The sequence below is a fragment of the Pavona decussata genome, unplaced genomic scaffold (assembly GCF_977016875.1).
Source record: "Pavona decussata unplaced genomic scaffold, jaPavDecu1.1 SCAFFOLD_233, whole genome shotgun sequence".
NCBI classification, from domain to species: domain Eukaryota; kingdom Metazoa; phylum Cnidaria; class Anthozoa; order Scleractinia; family Agariciidae; genus Pavona; species Pavona decussata.
Genome location: NW_028145638.1, coordinates 3,425,943 through 3,438,329, shown reverse-complemented (window position 1 = coordinate 3,438,329; position 12,387 = coordinate 3,425,943). Strand labels below are relative to the sequence as shown.

The following is a 12,387-nucleotide window of genomic DNA, read 5'->3' as shown; positions in this document are numbered from 1 at the left end:
ATCACATCACCATATTCTCTCACCAGCGTTTTCATGAAGTATCTTCACGCGAATAATTCCTTCGTGTTATTTACTGTTTTATTCACCGTGAAGACGGCTTTTCTCCCAAATGAAAGGATTCAACAAGTGAAGAGGTATGTAGGTGACCAGTGATTGTATTTTCTCATAATTTCCTTGATTATTGTCGTCAATATTCGACTTCCTCGCAAGCTTGTCCAATATGGCGGCTTTTCTCCACGTGCAATGATCAATGAACGCGTTTGCTTTTTGACGCTATATCGTCAGGGTTCCAAGAAAAGAAATTGCACCATTTGTTTTATGGAGAGTTACTCTTGGATTTTAAGGCATCGCACCCCATCGCACCTCTCACCGTTTTTCTGCTATGTGTGTTCAAAGTTTGGCAATTGTGAGGAGCAAACAATGAGCTAGTCACGATGTAACATAAAGATTTATTGTGACGTTTTCCTTTTTGCCTGTTTTGTCTCTAGGTGTACAACTAAAGCTAAAGTGAAAGCTATAGCCAGCTGTTCTAAATGACTTGCTATTTCACCTCAGGACAAAAATGTTGAGGCTTCAGGGCTATGGACTATTGGTAGATGTCACCTAAAATATCAGAAATATTATTATCACAAGCACAGATCCACAGAAAAAATAATAACTACTGAAGGGGAAACACTTGACTTAGTTCCATAGAGAATCAGTTGAGCAGAAATTACATTCTACTTATACTTTTAAAGTATATCTTGCATGCCTGAGCTGAATACACTCTATGCATTAACTGACAGTATACATTTCCATATATTCCCATACAAAAAAAATATTTAGTCACTTCAGGCATGTATTTTACATCAAAAGTCAAGCATATATGAAATCTCTAGTGATGATTTCCCTTATTACCTCTGTGCTTATTGTATAAATATATATTGTGTAAAATTGTATATAATTTGTGTTGTTAATAAAAGAGATTGACAGCTGATTTTTAAATATGACCTTCAAAGTAGATGTATGTATATTTTATGTCAATTGCACTTGACTGTTGTCAGTGGCTGAAATCTCTGGTATGCTCTGCAAACTATGTCAAGTCATCCACCTTCACATTGGTGTACAAGATACACTTCGATGTAAACAGGCCCTTAGTTTATGAGTGGGGGGCATGCCTTGTGAGCAGAGTTCCCCTCAATTTGTATTTCAATATTTCTCCAATTCAATTACATAATTATTGGATATGTTGTAGATTTAAAGTGACAAGTACATGTAAAGGAGAGGGGGACATCTGGTGTGATTATAATACTGCCCCCCTTTGCCAAGTTTGATCTTAATAATATTGTACTTGACTATTGTCAGTGGCTGAAATCTCTGGTATGCTCTGCAAACTATGTCGAGTCATCCACCTTCAAATTGGTGTACAAGGTACACTTCGATGTAAACAGGCCCTTAGTTTATGAGTGGGGGGCATGCCTTGTGAGCAGAGTTCCCCTCAATTTGTATTTCAATATTTCTCTAAATATCCAGTTACATAATTATTTGATCATATGTTGTAGATTTAAAGTGACAAGTACATGTAAAGGAGAGGGGGGCATCTGGTGTGACGATAATACTGTGCCCCTTCGCCAAGTTTGATCTCAGTTGTAATTGACTGTTGTCAGTAGCTGAAATCTCTGATATGCTCTGCAAACTATGTCGAGTCATCCACCTTCACATTGGTGTACAAGATACAATTCGATGTAAGCAGGCCTGTCGTTTATGAGTGGGGGGCATGCCTTGTGAGCAGAGTTCCCCATGTAAAGGAGAGGAGGACATCTAGTGTGACTATAATACTGTGCCCCTTTGCCAAGTTATTAATTACATGTGCAATATGTGCAGCGGTTTTCATTATTAATATGATTGTTATTATTTTAAAAAATAACATAAAAAACATAGATTTGATAATTGGAGCTTTTCATAAGGCTGAACCATTGTAGTAATGGGAAAGGGGGGGAGGGGGGCAAAACTGTTGTTAAGTCAATATTTTTATATTGTGTGCTATCATAGTATGTTAGACTATGGGAACGAGTAATCATTTTGGAGCAGCTATTTGTACTTACTCTGAATTTTTATTGTTCATTTGTGATTCCTTACCACCTTACTATTTGGCTTTCACACTCTCTATGTTTGAGGGTACTAATGTACATAATCTCCATAACATTGTTTTGTGTATTGATGTTTGTATTAAAAAGCCTTATTTTCTTTTAAATATATAAAAGAGGGAGCATGCACCTCGCCTTGATCCAATACACTGTCTGTCATACAAAGTAAAGGTCTGCCCAGTAAAGGAAAATAAAGTATTTGGCAATGTTTACAAGGTTTTTTTGACTTATTTCATTGAAAATCAATTTGATGTTTTCATTCCCCTCATGCAACATGTGATGTAATAAAACAATTATTGAAGAACTTATCATATCAAACATATATTTTAGTGGCTAAAATCTATGACTCTTGCAAGATGAACTTTTGTGAGAGCTTTTTTCCATGTCCCAGTCTCATTGACAACAAGTATACAGAATGATAAAACAAAATTCCTATCCAGCAAATCTGTCAAAATCTTCATTTCCCTATCCTTGTTTACCTCATTTTCATATTATAATATTCGGCTATTTCCACCAGAATAGGATTCCAGTAGTTATGAACTCTGAATATTTCAATGCCAGATTTTCGAGCCCGTGATCATACATTATAATTCAAAAGGTACGATTTCATAGAAGGACGACAGGATTGGTTTTGGAATTGAATTGTATGGAAATGGTAATCAGTACATGAAGCGTCACATGGAGCAGTTGGGGCTGTACCGGCTTTCGATCGATCGATCGCCGTGTAAAACCAACGTTTTGAGCATTAAATTAGTCAGTCGATGTGCGCTAACGGTAATCGGAGAAAACGTATCGAATAAATTGCCGAATTAACCGATTTTCTGCCTTTTTGAAGCGAAAATTTGTCATTCCTTGAGATCCGCACAGCACGAAGGTTTGTTTCAACTGAGCTCGAACCGACAACTCGCCCCAGCATGCTTTGCGAACCGTGTCCAACCACCACTGTCTGATAACAGTCCACACAGCAAGGAAGCACACTACAGAATTCGACAAGCAAGCACACCAAACGCCAAGAAAAGGTCAAACTCCACAAGCAAGCACACCAACAAGCACGCAAAACGTGAAACTCGACCCGCTTGCAACATTAAAAGATGGCTCTAGCGCGAAAACGAGGGGGCGACACTTATACGAAAACGAGACTACAAGGATGGCTCTAGCGCGAAAACGAGGTCAGAGTCGTCATAAGTTCGCACCAGTTTCTCGACCGACACATGCCCCTGCAAAACTCAAGCGGGGGGGCTATTTGGGTGTCCTTACAGCAATCTCGAAAAGTTCTGCATAGCCGTTCACAGGCACACCAACTCAAAAGACACAGGACGCAAAAACGAAATTAATGCTGCTCAAGCGAATGTCGTACCCTTGTAGGTATGGCGATATGATTCACAGATTTGCTAAACCTGTACCAGTTCTAAGTATGATTACCAACCAAATGCTTGACTACATTTACAATACCCATGGACACAAGGTACTGCACTGGAATCATGAAATTCTTAGTCCTGCAAACCTCCAGACCTACGTTGATGCTATAACAGCTAAGGGAGCTCCCTTGGACAACTGTTTTGGGTTCATAGATGGCACCGTTAGACCCATTTCACGGCCTGGAGAGCACCAACGAATTCTTTACAATGGCCACAAGCGGGTTCACGCCCTTAAGTTTCAAAGCGTGGCTCTACCAAATGGTTTGATAGCAAACTTATATGGTCCAATTGGTAAGTTATAAAATAATTAAGAAGTACAAAATATTGACAGACTGTTCTGGGTAGTGTCTTACAAAGGGTACTTGTTACTTTGTTTATTAAACAACTGTCATGTGGGGTCCTCACTTACCTTTCACTCTTCACCCAGATGTGAGGCAATGCTTTAAGGCATGCTCCTGTTGCTTTTTAAAGTTATTTCCATTAAAAATCTTATGAAGCCTCCCACCTCTAGGGCACAAACATTCCACAAGTCCCCAATACTCCCCTACGTAAGCCCCACGCCCCCCACCCGCACCCTACCCTCAGGAAAGTGGTTGACATTTTCGCTCCCTATGGGTGATAAAATGTGGTGCATGAAGTCACTCTCAAACCCTAATCCTTGTCCAGTTCCTTCCTAACTAAAATATACATGAATGCAGCTCCTATTTATAAATTATTTTATCAATTAGCTAATAATAATGTTTTTTGGTGTGTGTGTTTTAGAAGGAAGGAAGCATGACGCAGGCATGCTAGCTGACTCAGGGCTGCTTCATGACTTGGAGCAGTTTGCGTTTAATCCAGCAGGCCAGCCACTCTGTGTGTACGGTGACCCGGCTTATCCACTAAGGATACACCTTCAAGGCCCTTTCAAGTATGGTGTTCTAACTCCTCAAATGGAGGAATACAATGGCAAAATGAGTGCTGTTAGGAGCTCGGTCGAATGGTTATTTGGTGACATTATTAACTCTTTTAAATTTAACGACTTCAAAAAAAATTTGAAAATCTTTTTAAACAATGTTGGGAAAATGTATGTGGTTTCTGTCATACTTCGAAATGCATTGACATGTTTCTATGGAAACCTGACTTCAACTTATTTTGATCTCAGACCACCAAGACTTGAAGACTATTTTGCTTAGGAGTGAACAGGTTCCAACGACTTGTGGCTTGTAATATCTTATATATGAAAGCTGTGCAGCCAAACGTACATGCAGTCCAGAAAAATGCTTATGAAGTGATGGTTGACTGATTACTAGAGAGTAAAAATAAAACAGAACTGAAAAATCCATTAAAGAATCTTCTTTCTCCTTTTTTACTTAATTAACCCTTTAAGCCCTAACAGTAATCCGTATCAAATTTCTCCTTGTAATATCAATGCTTATTCAACCCCTGAGGTCATGAGAGTTAAGGATCTGATCACCCAAGGTTAATTTTCGTATTTTAATAACTTTTCCCTAGTACTTTTATAAGAAAAGTATGAGGACAAGATAGGAGAATTTGTTCTTTGAAATTAGGGCTCAAAGGGTTAAGGTTAATAACTGAATAAAAAGCACAAACACAACCATTCCAAATATAATAAACACAGTTTATTCATGAAAAACTCAAAACACAACAATCTGCATGCACTAGAGAATTGCAAAATAAGCAATAGGAAGTACGGCTGACATTTGTGTGAAGTTTAGAAGCCATGAAAACATTAAATTCTACACTGGTTACACTACACCGTGCAACAACCATTTTTCTGGTTCAGTTCTATAACAATTCAAATGTAAAATGTAAAACTTAAGAGACACCTCTAGTAACTGGGAGGGTTCATAACAAATTCAACTGCAAATTGCTTTTAAACTGATCTTATGAGAGAGTATTACTCACAGTCTTGAACTAAGCTTAACAAGTTCACTGTTTCTTGTTATTCTCCATGAATGCCATCAGAAGCTTGGTTTGCTGCTGCTGTTGTGCTGCTAGCATTGCTTGCACATTCTGCTGTTGCTGTTGTTGCTGCTGAATTTGAGCCATTAATGCTGAAAACATAGCCTGTTGTTGCTTTTGAGCTTGATCTTGCTTTTCAGCTTGCACAGCAAGTTCTCTCTTCTTGATCTCTAATTCTTCTTTTTTATACTCCCTCTCATTTTCTGATCTCTCTCTCAAGTAATCTATAGCATCAACAGTGCTTCGCCTGATCTTTGGCTTCCTTTGTTTGTTCTCCTGGTCATCACCTGTTCGCTTAACCATTCTCTCCATTGCTTGCTTCCTGACTTGTTCAGCTGTAGCCTTTTCCTTGTCGGCCTTACTCTTCTTTTCACGGTCTTTTGAGTCTAGTTCCCTCTTTGCGTCCTTCTCTCGCTCTAAGATTTCATCTATCAGTTTCTCTAGCTCTGTCTGTTCCACTTCGATACCTGAAGCTCTCTCCTCCATTCTTAATTTTTGTGCATACTTTGTCGACAGCAGTGAAAACCGATCACGCACGGATCTGGCGGTTACTCTGAACTTCGGCTGATGAATACTGTTGAGCTGCTGAGCTAAGGATTCCCAGGCTTGTCCTCTTTCAGGGGTTCTTAGCTTGAATTTGTAGGGTTCGCTCACGAGCACTTCCCTACACATAATAACATCATGATCTGTCGTCCACTGGAAGTACTTGCTTCTAGATGCAATAAAAAACAACAAATAAGTTCCAAGTTGGTCGAAAAATGTATTAAGCTGTCACTGTATCGAAAAGAAAAATCTACCAAAATACATAGCTGTTTGTAGCTTACGTTTTCTCGGTTTCTTCCTCTGGCAAAAGGGAGGCGGCCATATTGAGAAGAGTTTCAATAAATACTTGTGAAATATGCCTGCAAAAGAAGCAAAAAAATTCATCCAATGCGATCCACTCGCAATCTAAAACCTTAGCAGGTACCAAGCTTCGTGAAAATAGATCAAAATCCTTTGAACATAGTCCTAACGACGCTACTTCTACTTACGTTTTCAAGAGAACGGCTTTCCTGGAAAAATTCCCTCGTGGACGCAACGTGGACGACGAAATCTCAAACAAAGACATGCGCAGTACGCCCAAATGTGAGAATTCGACTTCCGGCCGTCGTCGTCCTCTCGTTTCGTCGTCGGTGCTTAAGTTCCCTATTCTTATGATTTCGTTCGCCGAAGAGTTCTCCGAAGCACTCTCACGACTTCCACCTCGGCTCCGACTCCGTCGCCAGTAGGGACTTCACGAAAACACGACGCCGACGGCCACGAAAACGTCAATAAAGAAAAGGCTAAACAATGCTGTGCACGTGCATTACAAATTTTGATACATTTCGTCTCCATCTTCGGCCAAACAACAACGTGAAATGCCCAAATTCAAGGTTTTATGGAGAACGTGAGCACATGACAGTAAATTTTTCATTTTCTGTGTTAACCTGAAGACCGTTCCCACCAGTTCTGTTACTGGATAGTTCGGCCACATTGTAGAAGTTGAACGAATTGGAATAAGCGCAAAGTAGTACAAGTAACACGAACTTGTATTTTCAAGTGACGTTTTCGTTGGCGTTGCCGTTGTGGTTGCGTAAAGTCCCCAGTGAAAACCAACCTAAGCTGTTATACTTAACCAGTTGGCGCTGAAGAAATCTCGTTCAAAGAGCTTACTGAAATAGGAGTCAATTAACCAGAAAAGCACAATTTTCCAGCGAGTATGTAAACGAATACGGCCGTCTCTAAAACCGTTGAATTTCTAACCTATTGCAACAATTCTTGAGAGAAAATAAAATCATAAAATCACAAAAGGCACTCAGTCGCTTGCGGGAAAGCACCCCAACTTTCTTGGGACCAGAACCACAAAGATAGCATTACAAAAAAAAAAATACAGGAAACGAGAATAAAACTCTGAGAACTTTGGTTCCAACAGTAGTTTATTTTACTCCAAAACATTGTCAGTAAGTCATACAGTAAGCTTAGTATATACTTGGTCGAGTGGTACTTGTTACATTTCCAGTAAAATATTAGTTTGAGCAGATACTTAATGAGTTATAGAGTGTTGATGAGCAACCTGGGGCCGCTTGGTCTCAACTCTATAATTAACAACGTAATTACTCGTCAAGATTTCCTCAATTTTGAATCAGTCAGTAAAAACAGTCAACAGGTCAGCTAAAACATTCATAATCAAAACACTGTGAAGTCAGCAAAAACACTTTTACTTGATATTTGGGATCCGACTTGGAAAAGTTTTTCCGTTGGGAGGACTCCGATATTTTCTCTCAGGATCACTTCCAGTTATGTTATTTCACGTTGTTAATTGATCTTATAGAACTGATTTCGGAGCGGAACTCGTTTAGAGAAATAAATTCAAACTAAAACAAGTTCTTAACCCATTGACTGACCCTTTCTAGAAATCGATAAAACTAAAGTTGTTTTCAGAATAACTACTGTTGGCTTTTAAAGTTTTCATTGGCAGTTATAATTAACAAAACATGAAAAGTAAAGCGATTTTAGTTTTTTAAAGCCTACTTCTTACGGTAGCATGCAATTTATTACTAAAAAAGCCCCCGAATATACTGAGCAACGAAGCACAAACTCTGATTAGCTATCAGCTAACATTCTACGAGACACTGTTAATTTTAGCGATTTGCCAAAAAATATGATGTGAAAATACGCAAAAAATAATTATCAAAAAATAACCAGCACAACTGCTTATCCTGGGGGACCCAAGGAATTTTGTCTCAGACTTACATTTTTGTAAATTAGTCGCCTCAGATATTCGACTTCAACTTAGTCAGTGGAAGAGAACCATTACTTTCTTTACTGAAACTTCGAGAAAAAGGGGGGTAACGTCTCTGGGTACGGTTTTTTTTAGATATTTCCACATGTATCTCAAGAGTAGCCGTACCAGAATTAGACATGGCACCCCTGGCTTTAAGGTTGTGGCCTAAATATCTAGATTCCCAACGGTTATTCCCTTTCATCGGTTTCTTATAACCAAGTTCAAACGTCCCATGATACATTCCATCGTACATGTCGTTGTCGGCCTTGAGATCCCCACGCTTTAGCGCCACATTCCACAAATTGCTGTGCGAGTTGTAAACATAAGGAATGGAGAACATGACAGCCAGTGTGCTGTGCATTTTTGGGATGTAATAGGTCATCACTCCCACAGCACCGCTAAAGGAAAACGAGGTTTTTCGTGCTCCATACAGTAAGGCCTTTCCTGATGTTAACAAAATAGGAGAGGCCACAAAGGATCAGTATGAGCATGGATTTTAAAACTAGCTAGTTTTTATAGTCTTTTTTTTTGGACATTTCCTAAACCTCCCTGATGTTGATCAGTATTGTCTGGTATACAGTTGATGAACTTCTCCAGGGTGTTGTCCCCAGGAGTGTTGAGATTGTAGTTTACAAATTTCCTTCTTGACACCAGCAAAATAATAGCTGCTACCGGTGAACAGCTTGTAAAACTTTAAATTTAGAAAGACAGTGGCTAATTGTTTGAAAAACGAACGTTCTACAACGACCTTGTCCTTGTAGTGCCATTTACGATTGGAAAGCGTCCTATCGAGGGGGAATACTAATGCCTCTAGTCCCATCAGTTTCATAAAGAAATTTCGTATGTCAACTGTAATACTAAAAGGAATTGGTTTACACTTTTGGGTCAATTTGCATCCAAAATGACAAACTTAACCTTATGCAGCTTCTCTACCCAAATCCCTTCCGATCCGTTCCCCTATATTAAACTCAGTTCCAGTACCTGAATAAACGTCATGGGGCATGACTTTGTCTGTAGTGCCAGAGTGGAAGTATACGCAAGGTGCTGTCCAGTTATATCCACTCTCGTTGTCGATGCCGATGGCGACCTTGCGTTTTACGTCACCAAGAGTGCTCAGAACTGTTTGCAGCACGGCAACGGCTAGTGTAACACCGGCGATAATAGTGACTGGGTCAGCTGTAAACAAAAAGATTCGTGCTATAGATGTTGTTGCGATGGATAATTCACAGACTTTGCCATACACTTTAAGTATTTCTTTATATATATAAGGAATCAATGCAGGATTGACAACTAACTACTGAGGTCACTCGGCTAAGTTGAAGAAAACAAGGTTGGTTTTTTTTATTAATCTGGGCTGATAGCGAGCGATTACCTCGTAGAACAGACGTTATTATTTATTTATTTATTTATTTATTTATTTATTTATTATTATTAGTTTTTGCGTTCTTCCAGCACGAGGCAAGCACGAGCCCCTACTTCTGTTTCGAGGCGCGTAAAACTTCCCATTAAACACGAAGTAAGAGAGCAATTCTCAACAAGAGCAGTCATTAATTAAATGAATCCGTCTGCAAAATCCCCGGCTTTGCTTTCTTACCTCGCTTGGTCTTACTGCTTCGATCAAGCAAGTCATTTGGTTCCTGTGTAGGAAAGAAGTAAATTTAGCAGTTCAAAAGTCTGTCGGAACCAAAAAGAACGCTTTACAATAGTACTTATTTGTTACGAAATAAACTCAATCGCTTCTCATTTTACCATCCCATTCATGTAATATTCATGACCTGCGCTGCCGCATCTTCTTTACATGATCCATAATCCGTCATTCTGCTCTGACGCTGGCTAAATGTTACCTGTTCTGACGGTTGTAGTGGCGTAGGCCGATATTCGTTTTTCATTAAATCTGATCCGATACTACAAATGAGACGACAAGTGAGACTATACGACTACATAATTATTCAAGACTCATTCTTTGACGTTTTCGCTCAGGGGGACGACGTGTACCATTTACAACGTCTTTCATGGTTGGTCGAGACGACAAAAGAACGAACAACAGAACAATGATCCCATCCCTATAAAACAATGCAGCTGCAGGTTATTAGAGTTGAGTGAAAATAGAGCTTTTGAAGAAAATAGCTCTACTGCGCTGATGAAGTAGTCCGGGATGGAAAGTAGAACGAAAAAGAAAAGAAAACATGCCGATAATACCCTAATGTCGTAGTCAATATCAAGTGATACACTTGCCCACGGATCATGACCCCATAGATTTCTGATCAGGATTGTTTTTTTTTTTTTAATTTTTATTAGCATTATGTAACACTACTAACACTGATTTACACTAATAGCGGTAATTACAGTACTGACTGTACTTACAATATAAGCATACTATACTATACTACGGTACTAACAAATAATAACACTGTATCTTCACTACCAACTTTTTTTAAAAATATATACAATATTATAACTGACATTATTTACATTACAGTACGAAAGCCACTTGCATTGCTCTTCTAAAAGGTACCTAGATAACCCATCCACACACTCCTCTAGTTTTTGTTTTTATTGTTAATTATTTACAATATTTCAGATCGAATGAACCGGTAAGCGAAAAGAAACGATCGAAAGAAAACAACAAAAATAGAACAACAACAAAAAGAGAAATGGAAAGTGATTCAAGGGTTCCCTCAAATAGCCACGTCTTCGATGAATTTGTTGCGAATTAGCGGTTCCCATTTAATCTTGGAGTGTTTAAGATAACCTTTCCCCTTGGTAATATCATATTCGACGCGAGCTTTCTCATGTAATTCTGTTTCAAAGACGGAGAAGAAAAGGGGAGCCTCGTCTAGACTGCAACGATGTATATAAAATTTGGCAACTAGAAGGGCAAAATTGAGCAACGTACAGAACTTTGAATTGTCTATCACACCGTATAGAACATTAGCGGGAGTAAGGTTGAATTCAATCTGGGTGTTTCGAAGCCACCATTCCCGAAAATTATTCCAAAAAACTACTGTAAGCGGACAGTGAAATAGCAGATGCAGAAGTGTCTCAGGATTTTCTTTACAAAAATAACATTTATCGTCTTGTACAATACTTGCAATGAAAAGCCTGTCCTTTGTAAACACCGTTTTATGAATAATTATAAACTGAAACATACGCAATTTAATTTCCTCAGTTAATCACTTATTCTCCAAGGTAGAAGATATATCTTTGATAGATTTCCTCTGATGAAGGTGGCACAAATTTACTGTCAGCGATAGCATGTAGCAGGTTTGCGGTGGTAACATTCAAGTTGTTAGTGCGTGAATTAGCAATTAAATCAACAAGGGCTCGGAATTCCTTGGAGATGTTGCTCCAATTTTGACGGATTGAATTGCATAAACCGTAAGATGTTGTAAAGCAAGCTTTAACGTCAAACCTACTACAGAAAACTTCAAAGGGGAGAAATTTACCATTGTCACTCATTAGGTCTCTTATTTTGTGGACCCCTTTACGAAACCACGTGATCAATATCCACTTATATTTCCATCAAATGTTACCAATGTCAATTTTTTATTTATCAGAAACAACAAAATTGTTGAATTTATTCACCTGTCTGTATAGAGACATTTCAGTATGCTTTTCCATGAAAGGGTTGGACTGGTTAGATCGCATCAGCAGGTCTTCTTTAGGTCTTCTCTAAAAAAAAAATGCAATTAGTTTTTATTCACGATTTGCTTGCCGCCTACTTCCGCTTAGCCTTTTTACAGCTACTTCAAATGCAGCCTCCATCCCGGGGTCGAGATCTAGTTTGGAAACGAGGCTACCGTTTAAATTATGTTTAAAAGGCCTTTTTATGATGGCGTCATCTGACTACTACTACCAGAATTTATTTCGTTTTTGTTTTCTGTATAGCGGTTTAGGGTTAGGGTCGGGAAACCCATGAATGCGAAAAATTTTGGTTTGGTTATGACGTCACTTTTGTCCATCCAACCGTGCGTCCTTACGTAATCCCACAATGCTAATGCGCCCGTGTTTGTTTGGCGGGCAGTTGCATGGCGAGATGCGTTTAAGTCAATTTATATCTATTTGTTGGATATGT

At 38.9% G+C, this 12,387-nt stretch overlaps 3 protein-coding genes and 1 long non-coding RNA gene across 4 annotated transcripts; 2 read left to right on the top strand and 2 right to left on the bottom strand.

Annotated features, from left to right (window-relative positions):
- The first annotated feature begins 27 nt into the window (after positions 1-27).
- On the top strand, positions 28-974 carry LOC146458436 (uncharacterized). The gene is made up of 2 exons (XR_014858274.1): positions 28-134; positions 489-974. It is a non-coding gene; the product is annotated as an uncharacterized LOC146458436 (long non-coding RNA).
- Positions 975-3,459: 2,485 nt separating this feature from the next.
- On the top strand, positions 3,460-4,747 carry LOC146458435 (uncharacterized). Its single transcript, XM_085090938.1, has 2 exons — positions 3,460-3,835; positions 4,307-4,747. Exons 1-2 carry the CDS (start codon positions 3,460-3,462, stop codon positions 4,717-4,719), a joined length of 789 nt encoding a protein of 262 aa, XP_084947064.1. The 3' UTR covers positions 4,720-4,747.
- Positions 4,748-4,824: 77 nt separating this feature from the next.
- LOC146458434 (uncharacterized) lies at positions 4,825-6,568 on the bottom strand. Its single transcript, XM_085090939.1, has 2 exons — positions 6,334-6,568; positions 4,825-6,221 (listed from the first exon to the last, which is right to left on the bottom strand). The coding sequence occupies exons 1-2, from the start codon at positions 6,372-6,374 to the stop codon at positions 5,477-5,479; spliced, it is 786 nt and encodes a 261-aa protein (XP_084947065.1). The 5' UTR covers positions 6,375-6,568; the 3' UTR covers positions 4,825-5,476.
- Positions 6,569-7,445: 877 nt separating this feature from the next.
- LOC146458433 (DELTA-actitoxin-Afr1a-like) lies at positions 7,446-11,966 on the bottom strand. Its single transcript, XM_085090940.1, has 4 exons — positions 11,898-11,966; positions 9,907-9,949; positions 9,294-9,488; positions 7,446-8,756 (listed from the first exon to the last, which is right to left on the bottom strand). The coding sequence occupies exons 1-4, from the start codon at positions 11,958-11,960 to the stop codon at positions 8,302-8,304; spliced, it is 756 nt and encodes a 251-aa protein (XP_084947066.1). The 5' UTR covers positions 11,961-11,966; the 3' UTR covers positions 7,446-8,301.
- Positions 11,967-12,387: the final 421 nt, after the last annotated feature.

What these genes read in the sequence shown, in the direction of transcription:
- LOC146458433 (XM_085090940.1), bottom strand. Translation starts at nt 11,960, where the DNA reads ATGCGATCTAACCAGTCCAACCCTTTCATGGAAAAGCATACTGAAATG. An exon ending in AAATGTCTCTATACAGACAG is followed by an intron (nt 9,950 to 11,897) that starts GTGAATAAATTC and finishes TTTCCTACACAG; the next exon opens with GAACCAAATGACTTGCTTGA. An exon ending in AAGCAGTAAGACCAAGCGAG is followed by an intron (nt 9,489 to 9,906) that starts GTAAGAAAGCAA and finishes TTTTGTTTACAG; the next exon opens with CTGACCCAGTCACTATTATC.
- LOC146458435 (XM_085090938.1), top strand. Translation starts at nt 3,460, where the DNA reads ATGCTGCTCAAGCGAATGTCGTACCCTTGTAGGTATGGCGATATGATT. An exon ending in AAACTTATATGGTCCAATTG is followed by an intron (nt 3,836 to 4,306) that starts GTAAGTTATAAA and finishes TGTGTGTTTTAG; the next exon opens with AAGGAAGGAAGCATGACGCA.
- LOC146458434 (XM_085090939.1), bottom strand. Translation starts at nt 6,374, where the DNA reads ATGGCCGCCTCCCTTTTGCCAGAGGAAGAAACCGAGAAAAC. An exon ending in GAGGAAGAAACCGAGAAAAC is followed by an intron (nt 6,222 to 6,333) that starts GTAAGCTACAAA and finishes TATTGCATCTAG; the next exon opens with AAGCAAGTACTTCCAGTGGA.